Source organism: Pelobates fuscus, chromosome 7 (assembly GCF_036172605.1).
Source record: "Pelobates fuscus isolate aPelFus1 chromosome 7, aPelFus1.pri, whole genome shotgun sequence".
NCBI lineage: Eukaryota > Metazoa > Chordata > Amphibia > Anura > Pelobatidae > Pelobates > Pelobates fuscus.
In genome coordinates this window covers 98562334-98586329 of record NC_086323.1, presented here as the reverse complement: position 1 = coordinate 98586329, position 23996 = coordinate 98562334, and the positions used below count along the sequence as shown (strand labels likewise).

The window sequence follows — 23996 nt, the reverse complement described above, 5'->3', positions numbered from 1 at the left end:
GGCAGGCGGACGCGCGAGGGAGCACTCTGGCCTGAGCACTCTCTGCCCAGCTCCCTCGCGCACCGCGTACTGATGCCGGAGCCGGAATATGACGTCATATTCCGGCTCCGGCATCAGTACGCGGCGCACGAGGGAGCTGAACAGAGAGCACTCAGGGGAGAGTGCTCCCTCGCGCGCGCGCCCGCCAGCCTGCCCGGGGAATGGCCGCCCAGCAACACCACTGGACCCCAGGGAATCCCCTCAGCACTCCCAAAGGTGGGAAGGCTGGGGGATTAAATTTTTAAAAAAACATGTGTGTTAGAGTGTGTGTGCGTGTGTGTTAGAATGTGTGTGTGTGTGTTAGTGTGTGTGTGTGTTAGTTTTTGTGTGTCAGTGAGTGTGTTACTGAGTGTGTGTTACTGAGTGTGTTTGGTGTCTGTTAGTGAGTGTTTATGTATGTCTGTCACTGAGTGTGTGTCTGTTAGCTAGTGTGTATGCGTCTGTTTGTGAGAGTGTGTGTGTGTCTGTTAGCTAGTGTGTATGCGTCAGTTCTTGAGAGTGTGTGTGTGTGTCTTCAGCACTTACCTTTCTCCAGCGCCAGACTCCCTTGGCGATGGGATCCCTCCGCCCGATCCTCCTCTCAGCTCCGAATGCGCATGCGCGGCAAGAGCCGCGTGAGCATTCAAACCGCCCATAGGAAAGCATTACTCAGTGCTTTCCTATGGACGTTCAGCGTCTTCTCACTGTGATTTTCACAGTGTGAATTGCGGAAGCTCCTCTAGCGGCTGTCAATGAGACAGCCACTAGAGGTTGGATTAACCCTCAGTGAAACATAGCAGTTTCTCTGAAACTGCTGTTTTCAGCTGCAGGGTTATAAACTAGAGGGTCCTGGCACCCAGACCACTTAATTGAGCTGATGTGATCTGGGTGTCTGTAGTGGTCCTTTAAGTGTATGTGTATCTGCATGCACTGGCGTACATACTGCGGTCGCAGGTGTCGCAGCCCTGCGACCCCTGCGACCAGGTGTTGCGGCCCCGGCCCGCACAGAGTAAGCGCGGGGTCCACGGATCAGTTTTCGCACTGGGGCTCCATGGGTTGTGTGTACGTCACTGCCTAGGCTTTAATGTAAACACTGCATTTACTCTGAAAAGACAGTGTTTACAGCAAAAAGCCTGAAGGTAATGATTCTACTCACCAGAACAAATTCAAAAAGCTGTAGTTGTTCTGGTGACTATAGTGTCCCTTTTATGAGCACATTGAGCAGCCTCCCCCTCCTACATTGGCACCGAACAGGGAATTGATCTATATGAATGAGCACCCAGAGCAGCCTCATCCTGCACTGACACTGATACATATCAATGAGCACACTGAGCAGTACTGACTGACACACTACGGGCAGAGGGCGGGGTTTATTCCCTCATTGAGCTGTAATCACACAGTATGGGCAGAGGGCGGGGTTTATTCCCACATTGAGCTGTATCCACACAGTATGGGCAGAGGGCGGGGTTTATTCGCACATTGAGCAGCAGTGACACAGGTAGGGGCGGGGTTTATTCCCACATTGAGCAGCAGTGACAGTATTGGCAGGGGGCGGGGTTTGTCGCCAGACTGAGCACTTTTCGCGGGCTTTGGTTGGTCACGTGAGATTTTCGCGCCAAACCCGGTGAGAGCTCAGCAAGGACCGAGACAGACACAGAGAGCGGCATGGCGGTGAGTGGGGCTCCCCACATGGATAATGTGTGTATGGGACAGGATCCATTCACGTATCTTATCACTAGCCGGGGTTACTGATCGGGCTAAACGGAACCTTTAATTCCTGGAGTGCCAGACACACTGTGTATTGTTTATACCCAGGGCCACCATGGACTCCATAAATAAACCTTCACACAGGCTGAAACCTGTTACTAACCATAATAATAATAACAACAACAACAACAATAATAATAATACTGCTACTAGTAATACTGCTACTAGTAATACTGCTACTAGTAATACTGCTACTAGTAATACTGCTACTAGTAATAATACTGCTAGTAATAATACTGCTACTAGTAATAATAATAACTAATAATACTGCTACTAGTAATAATACTGCTAGTAATAATACTGCTACTAGTAATAATAATAACTAATAATACTGCTACTAGTAATAATAACAATAATAATACTGCTACTAGTATTAATAATAAAACTGCTACTAGTATTAATAATAAAACTGCTACTAGTATTAATAATAAAACTGCTACTAGTATTAATAATAAAACTGCTACTAGTATTAATAATAATACTGCTACTAGTATTAATAATAATACTGCTACTAGTATTAATAATAATACTGCTACTAGTATTAATAATAATACTGCTACTAGTATTAATAATAATACTGCTACTAGCATTAATAATAAAACTGCTACTAGCATTAATAATAATACTGCTACTAGTAATAATAATAACAATAATAATACTGCTACTAGTATTAATAATAATACTGCTACTAGTATTAATAATAATACTGCTACTAGTAATAATAATACTGCTACTAGTAATAATAACAATAATAATACTGCTACTAGTATTAATAATAAAACTGCTACTAGTATTAATAATAAAACTGCTACTAGTATTAATAATAAAACTGCTACTAGTATTAATAATAATACTGCTACTAGTATTAATAATACTGCTACTAGTATTAATAATACTGCTACTAGTATTAATAATACTGCTACTAGTATTAATAATACTGCTACTAGTATTAATAATACTGCTACTAGTATTAATAATAATACTGCTACTAGTATTAATAATAATACTGCTACTAGTATTAATAATAATACTGCTACTAGTATTAATAATAATACTGCTACTAGTATTAATAATAATACTGCTACTGGTATTAATAATAATACTGCTACTGGTATTAATAATAATACTGCTACTGGTATTAATAATAATACTGCTACTAGTATTAATAATAATACTGCTACTAGTATTAATAATAATACTGCTACTAGTATTAATAATAATACTGCTACTAGTATTAATAATAATACTGCTACTAGTATTAATAATAATACTGCTACTAGTATTAATAATAATACTGCTACTAGTATTAATAATAATACTGCTACTATTAATAATAATAATACTGCTACTAGTATTACTAATAATACTGCTACTAGTATTACTAATAATAATACTGCTACTAGTATTACTAATAATAATACTGCTACTAGTATTACTAATAATAATACTGCTACTAGTATTACTAATAATAATACTGCTACTAGTATTAATAATAATAATACTGCTACTAGTATTAATAATAATAATACTGCTACTAGTATTAATAATAATAATACTGCTACTAGTATTAATAATAATAATACTGCTACTAGTATTAATGATAACAACAATAATAATACTGCTAATAATAATACTGCTACTAGTAATAATAATAATATAAATACTGCTAATAGTAATAATAATAATATAAATACTGCTAATAGTAATAGTACCGCCACTAGTCATACTGGTACCGCCACTAGTCATACTGGTACCGCCACTAGTCATACTGGTACCGCCACTAGTCATACTGGTACCGCCACTAGTCATACTGGTACCGCCACTAGTCATACTGGTACCGCCACTAGTCATACTGGTACCGCCACTAGTCATACTGCCACACACACTGACCTGGAAAGGATTAGGCGTATTCCCTAGCTTGACAAGCTTCGGGAGCGCCAGGAGAGGGAGTACTGCAGCTGTTGTACTGCTTTAAATAATGGTCTAAAATATTTTTTTATTGAGGGTATCATTAAAAATATGATCCCTAATGGAAAAATAAATGAACAAATAAAACTTAATGTACCACCACCATTATAAACACACTGGGGTGGGTCTGTACACTGAATCAGTAACACACACTGAACCTGGTGCTGTAGCAGGGATAATCCAGTTACTAGTGTTAAATTATGCACAAGAGACTTGTATCCCTCAGCATCAGACTGTAGAGAAACCTATTAATGAGGAAAAAATAGGTGACTCGATCCCAAGCAACCACTGCTGGAGAGCACAATATCCCTGTATAGCTAGAGGGACACAGAGTTGCCGCCTGTCCTGCTAAGGATACAATGTTACAACCCAACAATAGGGCTAACTGAGTGGTAGCAGTGGATTACTCCAATTACAGAGCGGACTCTGTGAGCCTGCTGCAGAAAGGAAATATGACTCCTCCAATAACAGCCCAAATCATACCAAAGGCTGACAGGGCTAACTCGCTGCAGTGCTTGCCCTCTCTATATGAGGAACAATGGTTAGGCCGCTGTGGAAGGAAAAAGATTTCTACACTGTTCAGAAAACAGTTACTGATATTAGTATACTCTAACGTCGGTTAGCAAAGGTATCGACCCACTGCCCTCACCCAATGATCACATCAAAACGTGCTGGTGAATTTTAAAAGAAAAGGTAACGACCTAACGTCCGTTTCGGCGCTGCTCAAGCGCCTTTGTCAAAGGCGCTTGAGCAGCGCCGAAACGGACGTTAGGTCGTTACCTTTTCTTTTAAAATTCACCAGCACGTTTTGATGTGATCATTGGGTGAGGGCAGTGGGTCGATACCTTTGCTAACCGACGTTAGAGTATACTAATATCAGTAACTGTTTTCTGAACAGTGTAGAAATCTTTTTCCTTCCACAGCGGCCTAACCATTGTTCCTCATATAGAGAGGGCAAGCACTGCAGCGAGTTAGCCCTGTCAGCCTTTGGTATGATTTGGGCTGTTATTGGAGGAGTCATATTTCCTTTCTGCAGCAGGCTCACAGAGTCCGCTCTGTAATTGGAGTAATCCACTGCTACCACTCAGTTAGCCCCATTGTTGGGTTGTAACATTGTATCCTTAGCAGGACAGGCGGCAACTCTGTGTCCCTCTAGCTATACAGGGATATTGTGCTCTCCAGCAGTGGTTGCTTGGGATCGAGTCACCTATTTTTTCCTCATGAATAGGTTTCTCTACAGTCTGATGCTGAGGGATACAAGTCTCTAGTGCATAATTTAACACTAGTAACTGGATTATCCCTGCTACAGCACCAGGTTCAGTGTGTGTTACTGATTCAGTGTACAGACCCACCCCAGTGTGTTTATAATGGTGGTGGTACATTAAGTTTTATTTGTTCATTTATTTTTCCATTAGGGATCATATTTTTAATGATACCCTCAATAAAAAAATATTTTAGACCATTATTTAAAGCAGTACAACAGCTGCAGTACTCCCTCTCCTGGCGCTCCCGAAGCTTGTCAAGCTAGGGAATACGCCTAATCCTTTCTATTTTTTGTATATATACAAGGGTTACCCCCTATTGAGTCCTGCAGACACACTCTAGTTCCCTCCTTTGGGAACCTAGCATTTCGGTGCTCCTTCGTTTCTACACACTGACCTGTGACTAGTAATAATACTGCCGCTAGTAATAATTCTGCTACTAGTAATACTGCCACCCTCAGCCATATACTGACCTGTTGCTAGCAGTGCATGTACCATGATTGTAAACCTCAACAATTATTAGCATTGTTGCTCTTTGCATACTTTACTTGCCCAAGGTAGTCAAATCAAGGCCTTTTCTACTTTGTGATCTGTCAATCAATGATTGCTAAACCTATCAGAACATCAAAATCAGACATCCATAAATAAGCACACCATCCTAAATATACTACTTGTTATGGTACTAGTACAATATTGTGAAGGGGAAAAATAAGTTCATCCAGCTTTATCATATGGCCCTGTCCCCTGTTCAGTATATTGCATAGTAGACGTTATACTTTAGTGCTGTAGAATTTAATAGTGGTATTATAATACAAATAATTAGCAATCTCAATCCTACTCCTATTTTGACAGCATTAATTTATTGTAAGCGCCAGTCATTCAACCTGGAACTAATGCTGCATAAGGTAAAAGCTGCCCTGCACTAAAACTTCCGCTGCTATCAGTTCAGACAACCCAGTTCTGTTTTGTTAATAAGAAATTGCATAAGAGTGGCGTGAGGCTCTGTTCTTATATAGTGGTAATCTTCTGGTTCTGGCACATTTAGAGCTGGTCATATAAGGGCCCTTCTGCAAATTTATTTTACAAGCAGGTGCTAGAATATGACAGAACCTTATCATGAGCATATGTTATGATGCTTGGGCTCTCCCTTTTTAAGGTGTAAACCAGGTACAGTGATATTATTGCTCCTCATAAAATAGGTAACGCCGTGAAATTTCTTCAGACACATTTTTACTAACTCTGGTGTGAATTACAGGATTCCTCAGAATCATTCACTATTGCCACAAGTCCCAGAGCTGGGTCAAGACGTGGAGATGCCTTGACTTCCAGTCCTGGGAGAGATCTTCCGCCTTTTGAAGATGAATCTGAAGGTATCTTGGGGGATGAGGGTCTCCCAGTAGATGAAGAGGAAGATGGAGAGGAACTGATTGGGGATGGCATGGAAAGGTAATGATGCTATCTTTGCAGACACTTAATATTGATGCAGAAATGAACATGTTTATACTGTATCTTGATGCTTCAACCGGAATATTTGTGTTCATATAGGGATTACCGTCCCATCACTGAGCTGGATGTTTATGAGGCAGAAGGTTTGGATGATGAAGACGTGGAAGAACTGACAGCCAGTCAGAGGGACGCAGCTGAGCAATCAATGAGAATGCGTGACCGGGAGTCGGGACGTGATTTAGGACGTATGCGAAGAGGGCTTCTCTATGGTATGTTATCAAAGTGTGTGTATTTGTGTAAAATAAATATATTTAGGATAGATAATCTATACATATTATGCAACCACACTGTTATGACTGTAAGATGTCAATTTTAATTCCTCCTTAACTATAGATTTAGTTTTTCTATGATTTTCAGACAGCGATGATGAAGAAGATGATCGTCCTGCTCGAAAGCGCAGAATGGCAGAGCGTGCTGCAGAGGGAGCACCAGATGAAGATGAGGAGATGATAGAAAGCATTGAAAACCTTGAGGACATGAAAGGTCATTCAGTGAGAGAATGGGTGTCCATGGTTGCCACCCGGCTGGAAATTTATCATCGCTTCAAGAACTTCCTGAGGACCCATGTGGATGAACATGGGCACAATGTATTCAAAGAGAAGATCAGTGACATGTGCAAAGGTAATGTAATAATTTTAGTAAGACAGTATGTCTGGCCGTGTCCACCATATGGCATAACTGGACATTCTATCTGCAGAATGCAATATGCTACATTACCAAATCATTTTAAAATAAACCTGTTTCTTTTCTGTAAGTGACAGTTTCTTGTTCCCGAACACCAGTAAACTGTTTGGAGTATTTACTGGGGTGGGCAGGGCTGTAGTGGAAAAAACAACATTTTGATTTACAGTACTTCCAACATCCTTGCCCTTTTTGCCCTAGGCATGCTCATGCTCCCTTGGACATCTGCACAGAAAGCCTTATAAGTACAAGCATGCTCTCACTTTCTTTTCTTCTGTTGTGCCGCATGCTTTTATAAGTTCTATATTTTTGATGTGCATGTATAACATTCGCTTGACTGTAATGCCACAACAGCATTCTTAGGTAGTAGAGACATACAAGAGTTATAACCGCTGTTAAGCATTTAGAAGGTTTGCACATTTTTTTTTAAAACCATATATGATAAAACAGGCTAGGTACATGCTGGCTGTCTAAGATGAATTTGGTAACAGTAGCTTAAGGTTATTAAGTGATCGTTGTCGCTTTAGCTTCGGGCCCTAGGTACGATTACGCTTGAACAGGCTGTCTAACTAGTCATAACCTACAGTCGGATAGCAGTTAGGTGACATATCAGACATTGTGTCAGTCGCTAGGTAGGTCGCTTTAATGTGATGGGTTAAATACGCTAATTCAAATCCAGCATTGAAAAAATCAAGTAGTGAAACAGAGATCACCTATGCTTTTGCAATTCTAACTGTCAGTTATCTATAGACAGGCTGGTAAGGTCAACAAGGTGGGCGCTCCTATTCACAGTGTGATTTGTAGGCAAGCATTTAGGTGCAGTATACACCCAGGCCGCAGATCTCGTAAGTGGATGGCACAGTCCCTGGGGTTGAGACGGTGGAAGACAGGACAGTTCCGGTTGCAAAGTCCTTTATGGGGTGAGTAAGGGACGTCCTCTGCAGTTGCTGAAGTGTTAGATCAGGGAGCCTGGTCTGCTGCTGGGCGCTGGGTAGATTCCCTACTATGTTCCAGTCGCTTGTGAGGATCTCCACTTCAGAAATGTGTATGATGGCTCCATTGCTTTTCCACATGCTGGTTTGCCTCCCAGTACGGCGGTGATTACGGGCAGCTGATGCCACTGTGGGGCGTCTTGTTTCCCTGCTTGGGGGAGAGGTGGGTGGCTTGCTGGGGTTCTGGGATGTTTGCAGGCGGGTGGTTGCAGTCGGGATCTGTACCTTTTAGTATGTACGGTCCGCTCGTTGTACTGCTACCGTTGGGTACCCCGTGGCGGCCCTGTAGCTTTGCCTGTCGTGCTTGCGGTCGTCGGGTCCCGAGAGTGGGGACCGGGATCACTCCGGGGGGGGGGGGGGGTACGGGGCCGGTTCCCCGCGGGTATTACTCGGAGTACCGCATGGCGCGTGGCAGGGCAGCGGCCGTCCGCCCCGCTCGCCTCCGGAGCAGGCCTCCAAAGTGTCCCGTAGGATTCCTCCTCCAGGGGACTGAAGCCTGTTTGGCCAGCCTCACCCTGGATCCGGGGCTCTCTGCCCGCCGAGGGCCACCGTTGCCGGTCGGTTTCGTGCCAGATATCCGTATTTTATTGCTTTTTAGGCCTTGGGTTGCAGGAGCTGGTCCCACTTGCGACCAGCCAGCTCGGCGGTCCGGCCCCGCCCCCGTGCCGCATGCTTTTGTTACTGGAGGAAATTTAAATCACATGCTATGTAAATAAAACTATTGAGTGTTTTAGTAAAATAAATTGATGTATCATAACTAACCTGTTGTGATAAAAATCTCAGAAGAGACACTATATGCCAAGTATAAAGTTATTTATATTTATTTTTTTTCTTTCTCAGAGAACAAGGAGAGCTTGGTGGTAAATTACGAGGATTTGGCGGCCAGAGAACATGTCCTAGCCTATTTCTTGCCAGAAGCCCCAGCAGAAATGCTTAAGATATTCGATGAGGCAGCAAAAGAAGTTGTGCTCGTCATGTACCCGAAGTACGACCGTATTGCCAAGGAGATACATGTCCGTATATCCCATCTTCCACTAGTGGAGGAGCTAAGATCTCTGAGGTGAGGTGCAATATACGTATGTGATTTTAAAGGGACACTCCAGGCACCCGGACCACTTCAGCCCATTGGAGTGGTCTGGGTGCCAACTCCCACTACCCTTAACCCTGCAAGTGTAATTATTGCAGTTTATTATAAACTGCAATAATTACCTTGCAGGGTTAACTCCACCTCTAGTGACTGTCTACTAGACAGCCACTAGAGGGCACTTCCGCGTCTATAGCACAGATTTTCTGTGCTAGAGCGTTGCTGGACACCCTCATGCTGTGTGAGGACTTCCAGCGTTGCTCAATACCCCATAGGAAAGCATTTAGTGCTTTCCTATGGAGAGCTCTAATGCGCGGCATTGCCGCGCATGCGCATTAGGTCTCCCCGGCGGGCAGGATCAGTCTCGCCCACCGGCTGACATAATGAAGAGGAGCAGCGGCGGCGGCGGCGGCGACCCGAAACCACCACCGAGTGACATCGGCGGGGGTCTCAGGTAAGTGACTGAAGGGGTTTTCACCCCTTCAGCAACCGGGGATTGGGAGGTGGGAGGAAGAGGGGACCTGCAGTTCCGGGAAAACGGCTAGTTTTCCTGGCACTGGAAAGTCCCTTTAAGTGGTGTGTTTTTGGCACGTACCAAAATAAATTTTCGCCAAAATAAATATTTGAACATTATTATATTCAGAAACTCTGGTTAAAAGTTAGAATTATGTAGAATTTATATTTTTACATCTCAAATAAACCACAAGAGCGTATATCATGTGGAAATTAAATTGTGTTTTGGTTAAGCATGAGAACACCTTCTATTGTTATTGTATTTTGACTTTTACAAATACGGCATACCATCTTTTATGTTTCTCAGGCAGCTGCATTTGAACCAGCTAATTCGTACGAGTGGAGTAGTCACCTGCTGTACTGGGGTCCTGCCACAGCTCAGTATGGTGAAGTACAATTGTAACAAGTGCAACTTCATCCTCGGACCATTCTCCCAGTCTCAGAACCAGGAAGTGAAGCCAGGATCCTGTCCTGAATGCCAATCTTTTGGGCCTTTTGAAATAAACATGGAAGAGGTAAGCTTTATGTTTTGGAGTCAGAACCACATTCTTTAAAACACTATCATCATGATCCCTACAAAATATTCCTGATCATTGCTTCACATTTAGTACTATCTCAAAATAGCTCTTTATAAATGGGTTCACTGTTTTGTGTGATATACATTGAGTAGGTGTTGATGTGAATTGTGTTTTGGAAAGAGCAATTGGAATGTGGCTAATTTGTGTATTGCTTTTGAAGCCAAATGTGTAAAAAAGAATTAATGCCATGTCCTCCTTTCTTTCAGACTGTCTACCAGAACTACCAGCGCATAACAATTCAGGAGAGCCCTGGTAAGGTCGCAGCTGGTCGATTGCCTCGTTCCAAAGATTCCATCCTGCTAGCAGATTTAGTAGATAGCTGCAAACCAGGGGATGAGATTGTAAGTACAATAATGGACAGTCCCAGGACTGAGGACATTTTTAAAGTCTGAGGACAAAGCTCACTGATCTAATCCACCTACTTAAACAGTTGTTTGGGTGTTTTTGTAGGAACTGACTGGTATTTATCATAACAACTACGATGGATCTCTGAACACAGCCAGTGGTTTTCCTGTTTTTGCAACTGTTATTCTTGCTAATCACATCACCAAGAAAGATGACAAAGTAGCTGTTGGAGAGCTCACAGATGAAGATGTAAAGGCTATTGTGGCACTCTCCAAAGATGAACGGATTGGTGAGAGGGTAAGCCAAGTCTGTTTGGGAATATTGTCTAGTCCCATAAGCAGCTAATGGCATTGGTTATGAACCAGGATTATTCACATATTCATTTTTCTTCGTGGTCTTCTGCAGATCTTTGCAAGCATTTCCCCATCCATCTATGGGCATGAAGATATCAAGAGAGGGCTGGCCCTTGCTCTATTTGGAGGAGAACCAAAGAACCCAGGTGAGTTTTGAGAGAGAGATACCTTTTGTCATACTAATGGCATTCAATGTTTACTTTTTAAGTGAGGTCTGTTTATCAACTACTGTATTTTTATTTATATGCCTGTTTTCTCCCATACCTCCATAGATTATGCGACTTTTAAGATAAAATTACTTTTAATAAATTTGGTTTGACCTTTTGGTTTTTTCACGGTCATCTTCTCTTAAAGTGGAATGACCACTTTTCTGGAAACAACAGAATTTATTAAAAGAATAAAAACAGCCTGTAGCTTGCCAATTTTATTCTTTGTACCTCATAAATATACATAGACAATAAGCAAAGAAAAAAATACCCTTGTGACCTTTCCCTTTTAAAACTTGTAAAAGTGACCTAGAGAACAACAACTCCTAAGGTCTGTTTTGTTGAGTGGTTTGACACAAACTCTTTATCTTGTAAAGATGTATCCTAAGATATCAAAATATTTGAATATATTCATAGTGTATTTTTTTTCCCCTTAAATATTTAATCTATACTTTGATTTTTAGGCCAAACCACATGCGTGCTGATGCTGTTACTAGAACTTGTTTTTCTGTGGGATTGTCCAGAAAAGTGTACAGTTGACTAGGGAATTGTAACTTTTAGACCATTTTATTTCTTTAGGTTGTCCACTTTGGCCTAAAAAATTTTTTTAATTTGAATAAAGTTAATTATACAGCGTATCTCCCAATGATACTTGGCAGGTGGAAAACACAAGGTCCGTGGTGACATCAACGTACTCCTTTGCGGTGACCCTGGAACTGCCAAATCCCAGTTTCTTAAGTACATTGAAAAAGTCTCCAGCAGAGCAGTATTCACCACTGGCCAGGGAGCATCTGCTGTGGGTCTGACTGCTTACGTTCAGCGCCACCCAGTGACCAGGGAGTGGACTCTGGAAGCAGGAGCTCTTGTTCTGGCAGACAGAGGAGTGTGCTTGATCGATGAGTTTGACAAGGTTTGTGCTGTAGCCATAAAATAAAAAAAGTTGATAAAGTTAAATAGCAAAATATCACTAATAACCCTGGGGATAATTGGCAGAGACTAGCTTTAATTTATATAAGCAATATAATTCCATTTGATTCTTTTTTTTAATTGGAGAGAACACCTCCTTTAAGTGTTATTGCAGAATATGCAAAGACCCTCAAAAGCGGCAAGTCTGTTTAATGCAAAAGCCTACCATCACAAGAGTTAACCCCTTAAGGATAGATGCAATTGTACAAGTTCTGAACCAAAACAAAACCTGAAAGTTGAGCTATATATCTCTTCAACCATAATTTACCTCTTGCAAATTAAGTGCACCAACACTTATTACAGGGCGTTAGAAATTTTATTGGGATCTAGGAGCGAGCTAAAACAAAGTTAGGAGCCAGCTTTCTCTTTTATAAACGAAGAAAGTTGTATTTTCAATGACAAAATGTGTGTATGTATAGGCAGTGTTTACATTGCTGCCTAGAAACCTCTTGTGACGGTCACTCACATGCCAATAGAGGTGTTTTTTTATTTTTTATAATTCTTTATTTTTGTTGTGCATATTGTAACAAAAGAGCTTGCGCTGCCACGACAGCAGGAGCAAGTACATTAAGGTCAACAGTGTAAGACAATGTCTTGGCATATAATAACAGCACAATTATTGTTTTAAGGAAACAGAGTGAGTCAGGTTAGGCAACTGCACAATTACAAACAAGATATTAACTAAAGCTAGTCTAGATAGTGGGTGTAACAGATGTTTTCTAGATGTAGTAGATGTACCAATGGATGTGCCTTGTTTGTTAGAGCACGCTCACAGTAAAATAAAATAGAGTAATACCCGCGAGTGATAACCTAGCTAAACATGGTGGTGGTCCCTAAAACCTTAGAGTGTGAGAGAGAGCTTGTTATTCAGCCTATACCCTTCGTATAGAGACTTCCGCCCCAGAATGGTGAGTAATATGGGCCTCCCTGATCAGCCACCGAACTCCTCCAGATCTTTGCACAGTGCAGTACTACAGGCTTTAGGGTCCCATCTTTAGCTGCGGCTGAGCTCAGGGTTCGGGGATTAGAGGTACTTTTTATTCCAGTGCCAGTGAGCAGCACCTACGTTCAGTGTCTCCACATTCTGCACGGAGGTGCTGAATGTTCCTCGTAAAGATGCAATGATTCAATGTATCTATATGAGAAGATGCTGATTTTGTTATGCATGTGCTATAGATTCCCAAAGCTTTCACATAGGCTTAGATCCTCAACATGAAACATTACAGTTGGTTCAATAATTGCAAAACGCTCTACCAATTTAGTAGAATTGGGGAAAATCTGAATGAATCAATGTCAGTTTTGTAAAACTATGCAAATTTTGTCTTTTCTCCATTAGTCAAGACGTTAAACAGCTTGCATTTTGCAGAGTTCCGAACTATAGAGCATTTTAATGTTGTTGAATTTTTGGGCAGGTTAACGAAAGGAACAAAGTTGCTACATCACCCATTGTATTTTTATTAATTTATTTGCAATATCTTGTTGTAGATGAATGATCAGGACAGAACCAGTATCCATGAAGCTATGGAACAACAGAGTATCTCCATCTCCAAGGCTGGCATTGTCACTTCCCTACAGGCACGATGCACTATAATAGCTGCTGCCAATCCCATTGGTGAGGCTTTTTATTTATATAAATATATATATACTTCCTTGTGTAGACAACTTGACTTAATTTGTATTTGTCTATTGTGTGCTGTGGCATGTGTGGTTTGCTATGTGCTCTTGACCCTTCAGCTTCCCAAAAAGTGATGGAGAAAAGGGCTGTGCATCATTGCAGTTCCCTATTAATGTTAAAGTACCATGTTTGACTATTGAAGCAAATACTGCACTGTATTTATCATGTTTGTATGTGTTTCAGGTGGTCGTTACGATCCTTCCTTAACCTTTTCTGAGAATGTAGACCTGACTGAGCCCATTGTATCTCGATTTGATGTTCTTTGTGTAGTGAGAGACACCGTGGATCCTGTTCAGGTACAGAATTTTTCCAAACCTTTAGTACTGTTACCATGTGTGAACAATAAAACAAAGTCAATTGACTTAAAAATACAATTTCTAGAAGTCTGAAAAAACGTTTCAGGTGTACTTTCTATACATTTTCTGTTCTTGGTGACCTGTCATGCGGACAGGTCCAATTTAGGAATTTAAAAGTAAATTTTATAACTACATTTCCCATAAAAACAATATTCTGTTATCTTTGTACATTTACAGGAAGCCATTGTAATATTTATATAGTTAACTTGGTTTTATTTAGAGGGGGAAAAAAATTATCTTTATAGCAAGTGCTCAAAATACTTGATCACTTCAGTACTCTATTTTTGGGTATGTTTAATATAACCTAGGAACCAGTAATTCAGATGTTCTTAAATGGGATGCATCTCATTCTACAGAACGATCTCCACTATTTTACTGTATGTACAACATTCGTTAGCATTACAATGCCGCTGACTCTATGGAAATGTGTATTGAGCTGTAATTTTGCTAAATGTATGCTTTGTGGCTTTATCTACAGGATGAAATGCTTGCACGTTTTGTGGTGGGAAGCCACATCAAGCATCACCCAAGCAACAAGGATATGGTAGATTCAGATAAATTTGTATTGCCCAATACATTTGGGGTAGACCCTTTGCCCCAGGAAGTGCTGAAGAAATATCTAATTTATTCAAAAGAAAAGATTCACCCTAAACTAAACCAGATGGACCAAGATAAAGTGGCACGAATGTATAGTGATCTCCGAAAGGAATCTATGGTATGCAAATTGCAGCCCATTACATTAACAAATCTTTACTGATAATACAGGATTGTTTTTTTTTTTTATTCTTTATTTTCATTGTGCAGGTAGGTACATGACAGTATCCAACACCACAACAGCGTACTTACGTATTTCTATGCAAGCATAACAGTGGCAAGAGTATGTGCACATTTTTTTTTTTTTTTAAACAAATAAGCAAGATCAGTATAACATGAGGCTTAACCATGGTGAAATGTTACTGCAATGTAGGTTTGCTTGTGTGTACATTAAGTTGCTTTGCTGTATACTACTGCAGTGTTTAAAGTGCTGGGACAGCTAAGTTAACTGCAGGCTGAACCAAGAAGTACTGTGCTCACTGAGTTGTGGGTAAAAAGTTTTTATACTCTTGCATATTCCTGCCAGCTATTCTTTTGCTGGTGTATTTTGATTCGTGACCACAAGATGGTGCAATCTTATGAGTACATAAAAACAATAATTTTTGGGTAGGCGGGGCCTGACCGCCATGCTGACCGGTTGCATGCGGGAGAGGCTCCTGCTACAGGAGGCCCCTTCTGGCTGTAAATCGCGATTTATAACGGTCATCTACGACTGAAAATACAGCAGAGTGCACAGGCAGTTGTTGGCGCTACTGCACACTTCAAGATCGGGAGTTTTGGGGTCCCTGAGGACAGCACAAAGCTTTGGAGCCTGCAGCCTACTCGGGAAAGGAGAACGGTGGATGGCCGCCGCCCTGCTCACATGCCTAGCTGCCCCACAACAACCCTGCCCTGCACCAACCCTAAAGAGTGTAACATGATTAAGGATTCCCGCGCTCTGACAACAAGATGGCTGATGGGCAAGCTGCAATGGGCGCGGCTGCACTAACTACCTGCAAGCTGCTTTAATGGTGATGTGATCTGCTGGCCACAGCTCGATGCCCGGACTGGACTGTCACACCAGCGAGCAGAATAAAGGAGCCGGCAGCCTGAACCTCCACTCCGAGCCATGCGAGGACATCGCTCCCAGCATGGTCTGGGACCCCCAGAGCTTGCCCCTCAGGAAACCAGCGCACGCATGCCCATGCGGTGCCAAGGGCTAGTGGAGTGGGTACCTCCTGACGCACCAACCTGCCGGGACTCTACCAGCACTACAATCAGCCGGGTAGATGACAGACTGAGACCACAGCTACAATACCGGGACAGCCGGCCGGCATACCTTCGGCAGCTGTAACGTGGCACAGCCTGTGCGGGCTTGCAGCGGTCTGCCTCTTGAAGAACCAGTGGACTCTTCCTGTTTGCTGCTTTTGTTTATGCATTCACTTACATTTAATTTGCTTTTAAATTGTATCTAAGTAGGCATAGGTAGCATATCTTCACACAAGTAAACTAACCTTACCCTCATTTCTGTAACAAGCCCACAGGCAACTTAATTAATGCCCTGGGTATAGCTGCTTTATAGGTGACCTTTAAGTAGCCGGTTTCTGAACCTACTCTAGGGAGCTGGGGGTAGCTATTAGACACTAGTACACAGAACCTCATCTGTCCACTAGCAAGTACCTTAGCATACCAACTAGATCAGACAGACAGCTCCCCCCTCCCTATACTCAAACTCCAAAAACATAACTGTGCCTAGTTAAGACTCACCATCAGCTGGGTATTACAGTCTCTCCTTCTTAACTTAATAGCACCTACACTGTACACATCGTGGAAACACAGATTAATCTATTCAGACCAATAGCCTTTAAGAATTACTAGCACTATCACCAGGTTGTACAGAGTGGATGTGTTATCATAGATGTATCAATGCCAGTTAGAGATGCATGTTCTAGCAAAAATGATAAATGTACCGTATTTTTCGCTCCATAAGACGCACCTCACCATAAGACGCACCTAGTTTTTAGAGGAAGAATCCCAGAAAACAATATATTCTGAACAAACTGTCCCATAGTGTTTCTTACTATGGGACAGTTTGTTCAGAATATTTTTTTTCTCCCCTGTCCCATAGTGTCCCCCCCTCCCATAGTCTTCTCCCCCCCCTCCCATAGTCTTCTCCCCCCCCTCCCATAGTCTTCTCCCCCCCCTCCCATAGTCTTCATCCACCCTGCTCCCCATAGTCTTCATCCACCCTGCTCCCCATAGTCTTCATCTACCCCGCTCCCCATAGTCTTCATCTACCCCGCTCCCCATAGTCTTCATCTACCCCGCTCCCCATAGTCTTCATCTACCCCGCTCCCCATAGTCTTCATCTACCCCGCTCCCCATAGTCTTCATCTACCCCGCTCCCCATAGTCTTCATCTACCCCGCTCCCCATAGTCTTCATCTACCCCGCTCCCCATAGTCTTCATCTACCCCGCTCCCCATAGTCTTCATCTACCCCGCTCCCCATAGTCTTCATCCACCCCCTCCCCATAGTCTTCATCCCCCCTCCCCTCCCCATAGTCTTCATCCCCCCTCCCCTCCCCATAGTCTCAATCCCCCCTCCCCTCCCCATAGTCTTCATCCCCCCTCCCCTCCCCATAGTCTCAATCCCCCCTCCCCTCCCCATAGTCTTCATCCTCCCCTCCCCATAGTCTTCATCCCCCCTCCCCTCCCCATAGTCTTCATCCCCCTCCCCATAGTCTTCATCCCCCTCCCCATAGTCTTCATCCCCCCTCCCCTCCCCATAGTCTTCATCCCCCCTCCCCTCCCCATAGTCTTCATCCCCCTCCCCATAGTCTTCATCCCCCCTCCCCTCCCCATAGTCTTCATCCCCCTCCCCATAGTCTTCATCCCCCCTCCCCTCCCCATAGTCTTCATCCCATCTCCCCTCCCCATAGTCTTCATCCCATCTCCCCTCCCCATAGTCTTCATCCCATCTCCCCTCCCCATAGTCTTCTCTTCTCTCCCATATTCCCTCTCCCATACTGTCCCCCTCCCCTTGTCCCATAATTACTTACCTGTCTTGTAGCGTTTCTCGGCAGCACAGGGCGCACCGCGGTACTGGAACTTGAATTTCATGGTCCGGTTTCCGGCGGGACTGAAAGGAAGTGCGCACACTGAGCTGAGTGCGCACTTCCTTTCAGTCCCGCCGGAAACCGGAACATGAAATTCAAGTTCCAGTACCGCGGTGCGCCCTGTGCTGCTGAGAAACGCTACAAGACAGGCAAGTAAAGCTTCATATTCGCTCCATAAGACGCACAGACATTTCCCCTCACTTTTGAGGGGAAAAAAGTGCGTCTTATGGAGCGAAAAATACGGTATATCTCGTTAGTTAAATAGTTTAAAGAATGATCTAAGTGACTACGCCTGCTCAAACTATAAAATTGTGCTTGTAATCAGTGTGCCCCGCATGTACAGCGAGGAAACAGCCTGAGGATTGCTTTTGGGGCACCTCACGCATGCCTGTATTATTTTCATGCACTGCAAAAATAAATAAATTTAATAAAATAAAAAAAAAAAAACAATTGTCAAACCACTTTTAAGCAGTTTGACATAATTGGGGTTTGATGGCACCCAAGGCCTGACCTCTCTGCTCCTACTGCTGACATAATGTGAAAGTTTCTGCATTTTTTTTTATTTTGAAAGTGAAAGTTAGGTTATGCATGCTAGGGCAGTGCTGCAGCCCAGCACTTTTGCAACTTATCATTGCCATCCAAATTAAGGACCGTTTTATGCCTTTTCTTCCCTCCAAGGGAAGGTTTTATTTTCTGTATTTAAATATCTGTACATGCAGAAGCTGAAACCTCATACATTGGATATTAATCCACTTATTTTCTCTCCACATGATTGACCTTGATTGAAAATGTATCAAGAGAACCCACACCAAACCTTCTGAGACTGACTGTAAATGCTAGAGCAGCTCTGCTGAATTTCAGTGCAGACACAGCTACCTCAGGATATTTGTATTAAACTGTGCAATGTTTTACACACACACACACGTAATTGTAACACAACTGTTCTAGAGCTGAATTCAGGGAGGAAAAAGACCTGCTGTAGCTCACATATAGGTACATGTCTGCAATAACTTATACTATGACCTTTTATCTCAACTCACCATGGCAGAGATGTCTTGATTATTTAGTTTCTTTTAGAACATTTACCTTTTTGAAGCACATGCTGAGTGACATGCAAAGCTTTAATCATACAGCTCTCTGAATGCATGGCCTAGTTATGTTGATATCTGCAGACTGCTGCCTTCCTGATGCCACTATTCATACTTTAAGAACAAGCTTTTTTCTCTTCTCTCCAGGCCACTGGTAGCATTCCTATCACTGTTCGACACATAGAGTCAATGATCCGTATGGCAGAAGCTCATGCCCGCATGCACTTGCGGGATTATGTTGTTGAGGATGATGTAAACATGGCCATAAGGGTGATGCTTGAGAGCTTCATTGATACACAAAAATTCAGCGTCATGAGGAGCATGAGAAAGGTCAGTATGGCATGCCCTGTTCATTTCACCTCCATACCATCCAGGTCTATAATAGTGGCTATAAGTACTCAGTTTTTATCCTATTACTATCTTTCTGAGTGATTACAGTGAAAATATGTAAACAAAAACAGAGCATATTAGAACGGGGAAAAGATTGGGGAAACTCAGTAGCTTGCTGGAAAGTCCCCGCTATAAGGGCAGTCATTAACTGAAATACCCAGAAGTCCTCTCTGCACAAGAGATACAGACACCCCAGACAATTGTGAAAAAGTTAAACTGAATTTGGAATTCCTTGTATTAAGTAAAAGGCTAAGGACAGACACATCCTGCAAAGCAAAAGTATTTCTCCTAGTATGTTTTATTCTTTTGGTTTCTGGTTGTTTTAAGTAATGAACTTTTGTTTTTTTCCTGTAGACCTTCGCTCGTTACCTGGCATTCAGGCGAGACAACAATGAACTTCTCCTGTTTATTCTGAAACAATTGGTGGCTGAGCAAGTGACTTACCAGAGGAACAGATATGGGGCCCAGCAAGACAGTTTAGAAGTCTCAGAAAAGGACCTAGTAGACAAAGTGAGTTTTCTTTCTCAACAGCTGCTACTCTTCTTATCAACATAAACAAAAAATATATTGTTGGGCAAGATTTGGCTACTTTAACCCCTTAAGGACACATGACGTGTGACATGTCATGATTCCCTTTTATTCCAGAAGTTTGGTCCTTAAGGGGTTAAAGGGCCAATTTGTAGATTGTGCATAAACTATTCTTAGTAAGTGTAAGTGCTACTCCAGGTTTGCATTAAACCACCTTTAAACACATACCCTCCTCCCTACCCTTCCAGTTTTATTGTGCAGGGCTTATGAAATATTTAGTTCAGCCTCAAAGGCAGTTGTAGTACTTTCATTGGCTAGTTAGAACAGCTGTATAGGTTTTGTGAATGAATCTTTGACAGGATGTGCATGCTGGTTTAAAAAAGAAAGCTTCCCCCCTCCTCTTCTTCATCTGAGGCAGATACATTTGCTGCATATTTAAACTATGCCTAAACGGTGGTGATCTTGTACAGATAAATTGTGGATGATGGATTTAGAGCTAAAATTGTAAATCTCTGTTGTATTCCTATTATGATTAGAGATTTAGGTTTGTGCGTAGATCACACCAGACACAAGGAGGCAGTTTGCAGCTGTTAGAATTTTACTGTCAACGGCAGTTATCACCTTGAATTAAAACTTTCTTGGGTCTCATCAGAATTTTAGGCCAAAATTGATTGCTTTGTCGCAATCAAACTTGAATAAAGTTCTACAATGTATGTTTGTATTTAAAAAAAAATAAAATGTGGAACTTCAGGGCGATCAGAAATGTTATTTGTTCATCAAAGGGTTTATGTTCCCACTACTGCAGGTCTTTGAATTTAATAAGTTCAGTAAATGAATCTGCTGAGTGTGACTATTTTATTAGTCTGTCTGCTACAGGGAAGGTTGCAGTAAGCTTGTTTTGGCATCACTGCAAAAATTGATCTGCATTGTAATGACAACAGGGCCTAGATTTTGTGGTTAAAGAAGTAACTTTTTTTCCCATCGCTATAAATATTTTAATTTTGTTTTAAGGAAATAATCCAGAAAGTACATTATTTTGACATGTTCTATGCTCTTATAAAAATGTTAACTGTGCTTTTCCTGTAAATCTTTACGGATCATAATGGACAGTGAGCAAAGATAGACGCCCAGTTCTGTGATAAATGTGTAGATTTCTACATTTCGCTTTATTTTTCAGATCTCACAAATATATTTCTTAAATAAAGGGAAAAAGTAAACATGGTATCCTGGGAAGTGACAGTTTCCCTTTAATTGTATTGTAAATAATTTCTAATTATGGATTAAACTTCATATTTTTTACTTTTTTTAAAATTTGTTTCTCGTTTTAGGCTCGTCAGATTAACATTCACAATCTCTCAGCATTTTATGACAGCGAGTTGTTCAAAATGAACAGGTTCACGCATGATGCAAAGAAAAAATTAATTATCCAGCAATTCTAAGTTTGGACTTTTCGGCTTCATTTGTGGATGTTTTGCGTCTCGCTGATATTCGATTCTTTAGGCATTCAATTGCCACAACTGACAGACTTGAGTAAAAGCTATGGCTGTGTAAAGTTAAACCTGGCTTTATTCATTGGATTGGAGAGAGTCCCTTTATCCGAACAGATATTGGAATTGCAATGTCCTATTGATGACTGTTCAGACATATTCAGCAAACTCCTCTGCACTGTTCTTGAGAGGAAATAGTTTCATTTTCTCAATTTGTACAGCTTTGTTCATCCCACTTTGCTACAATGGTTTTGAAAAGTGTTAAACTTTTTGACATTTATGACTGTTACTGCTGAATATGTAGAAATTATTTCCTGAAACAAAGTGCCAGCCATAATTTAAACACTTAAATCAGACTCGTTGACATTGTGCTTTTTGGTATTGGTTTAATATTGCATAATATGTAAAATAAAGAGCCAATATGTCTTGCTTAAAACGAATTGTGCATCTTGTATATCTCAGTATGACGTTTGTGATCTAATGTAAAATTTTCTTTTTATATTAAAATACAAGCAGTGGAGGGCGGGGCCTGACCGCCGACGGGATCAGACGTGCTCTGTCTGAGCTCCCGCTTCAGGGCCCGAAAGCCGGCGCAAATTGAAGGTCAACCGCGACTAGAAAGCCACACAGGTGACCATACTGACCTCCAGTCGCTGGGGTAAGCGGGGATACCGCCTAAGACCCGGTCCGGCACCGACCGTAACCCGACTCGTTGGAGCTTGAGCCGGGACGAGACGGCCGCTCTCCTGGGTCTCCGGTCGGCGTAGGTGCTACAGCGTCTACCATTAATGTCAGCGTTATATCTGGTGTCACAATCGTTTGAATGTCAACTTCCGTGCACTACTGCTTTCTCTGTGGTGGCGTGTGATGAGTACGTTTCGGAGAGGTGGGTGGCGGTGGTAAAACAGAGTGGTAGGGGTTGGTAGACCAGCAGGACTCCGATGGTCGTGGTGGGTGTGTGACTGGGTCGTTATGTAGCCCTGTGCCCATCCCCGGCCCCTTGGTGACAAACTCCATCCACGGGTACCAGGTTTGAGCGCATTTGTCAGAGCGTCCCTGCAGAGAGGCAGTCATTATTTCCATATTGTATATTTCTTCTACTCTGGCTACACATTGCTGGAAGGTGGGCGATATCGTGCGTTTCCAGAGTGTCGGGATGAGGGATTTCACCGCCGTGAGCAGTTGTATCGTTAGACTTTTCTTGTAGACTGCTGTGGGGAGTGTCGTGTGGTTAAGGAGCATCGTCAGTGGTTGAAGGGGTATGTCTGCTCCCGTGATGTCATTGATCTTGTTGTTGATCATCTGCCACTAGGGAGCTATGAGTGGGCATGACCACCAGATATGTATTCCGGTGCCGTTGTCCCCCCCCCCCACATCTCCAGCAGTTACTGGGGATTGAATTGTGTATATGACGTAGAGTATCGGGGGTCCTGTACCAGTATGTGAGCAGTTTATAGTTAGTTTCCTGGTATTTCGAGGAGATGGAACCCTTGTGTGTTAGTAGGAAGATTTTATCCCATTCCTGGTCCGTGAGTGTGGTCCCCGTGTCCTGTTCCCATTTAGTCGTGAATCCCAGTGGGGGCCTGTCTTCGTTAGTTTGGAGGGCGGCGTACACTTGCGACACCCCGTGAGGGAGGTGTTGTCTGGTTGTGCATGTGTGTTCCATGTGTGTCAGCGGTCTGTGTAAATATCCCTGTCCTTTGAGTGTCGTGTAGTAGTGCTTGATCTGGTGGTAGCGGAAGTTGTCTAGTTGGGTCGGTCTATTTTGTGTGAGTAGGTCCGCTAGTGGTCTGTGTGTGTGTGGTGCTCCATTTGTGTATATATTCCTAGTCCGAGGCATGAAAGTTCTTTAGGGCGGTGGGATGTAGTCCTCCTGCCAGATCCGGGTTGTGTGTGATGGGGGTGAGTGGGTTAGGTGAGGTAGTCAGCCGTCTGGTGAATCGCACGGTGCACCATACGCGGAGCGTAGCATCTGTCATCGGATTACCCGTACGGATCTCAGCGTACGTTGTGCTCCCATGCCACAGCCTGGATGGTATCTTCCCATGGGCTTGGTAGGTTTCCATTTGTACCCATAATTTTGGGCTCGAGCTGGCGTGCCAGTCTACCAGTCTTTGTAGATGAGTGGTGTGGTAGTACGTGAGCAGTGAGGGGAGTCCTGCTCCCCTCTCCCTTTTGGGTCGCTCCAGGGTCGACCTGCGGATCCTGGTCGGTTTGATTCCACACAAATTTCCTGATCGCTGTGTTTGTCGACTGGAAATATGCTTTCGGTATTGGGGTCGGGATAGTCTGGAACAGGTATAAGAGGCGGGGTAGCACGTTCATCTTGACCACACTGATGCGGCCGAACCATGATATGTAATGTGGTGTCCATTTGTGGAGGTCATTCTGTAGTATCGTCAGGGGTGGGAGGTAGTTCGTTCGGTATAGGAGGGTGAGGTCTTTCGTCAGCCATACTCCGAGATATCGAAGTTTGTCTTTGCAGAGTTTAAATGGGAATTGTGCGATAATTTGGTGTAGTTTGGGGGTAGAAGTCACTGGCA

The 23996-nt window shown here is 42.7% G+C and overlaps 1 protein-coding gene across 1 annotated transcript; it reads left to right on the top strand.

The window, feature by feature from the left end:
• The first annotated feature begins 1636 nt into the window (after positions 1-1636).
• Positions 1637-22019, top strand: MCM2 (minichromosome maintenance complex component 2). The gene is made up of 16 exons (XM_063426262.1): positions 1637-1689; positions 6271-6461; positions 6561-6730; positions 6879-7142; positions 9035-9254; positions 10099-10306; positions 10576-10710; positions 10820-11011; positions 11120-11213; positions 11933-12183; positions 13725-13851; positions 14098-14210; positions 14749-14985; positions 19196-19378; positions 19793-19948; positions 21295-22019. Exons 1-16 carry the CDS (start codon positions 1684-1686, stop codon positions 21403-21405), a joined length of 2658 nt encoding a protein of 885 aa, XP_063282332.1. The 5' UTR covers positions 1637-1683; the 3' UTR covers positions 21406-22019.
• The last annotated feature ends 1977 nt before the right edge of the window (positions 22020-23996 follow it).

Excerpts from the sequence above, each read along its gene's own strand:
- MCM2 (XM_063426262.1), top strand. Across the intron at positions 9,255-10,098 it reads GAGGAGCTAAGATCTCTGAG|GCAGCTGCATTTGAACCAGC; the intron begins GTGAGGTGCAAT and ends TATGTTTCTCAG. Across the intron at positions 12,184-13,724 it reads TGATCGATGAGTTTGACAAG|ATGAATGATCAGGACAGAAC; the intron begins GTTTGTGCTGTA and ends ATCTTGTTGTAG.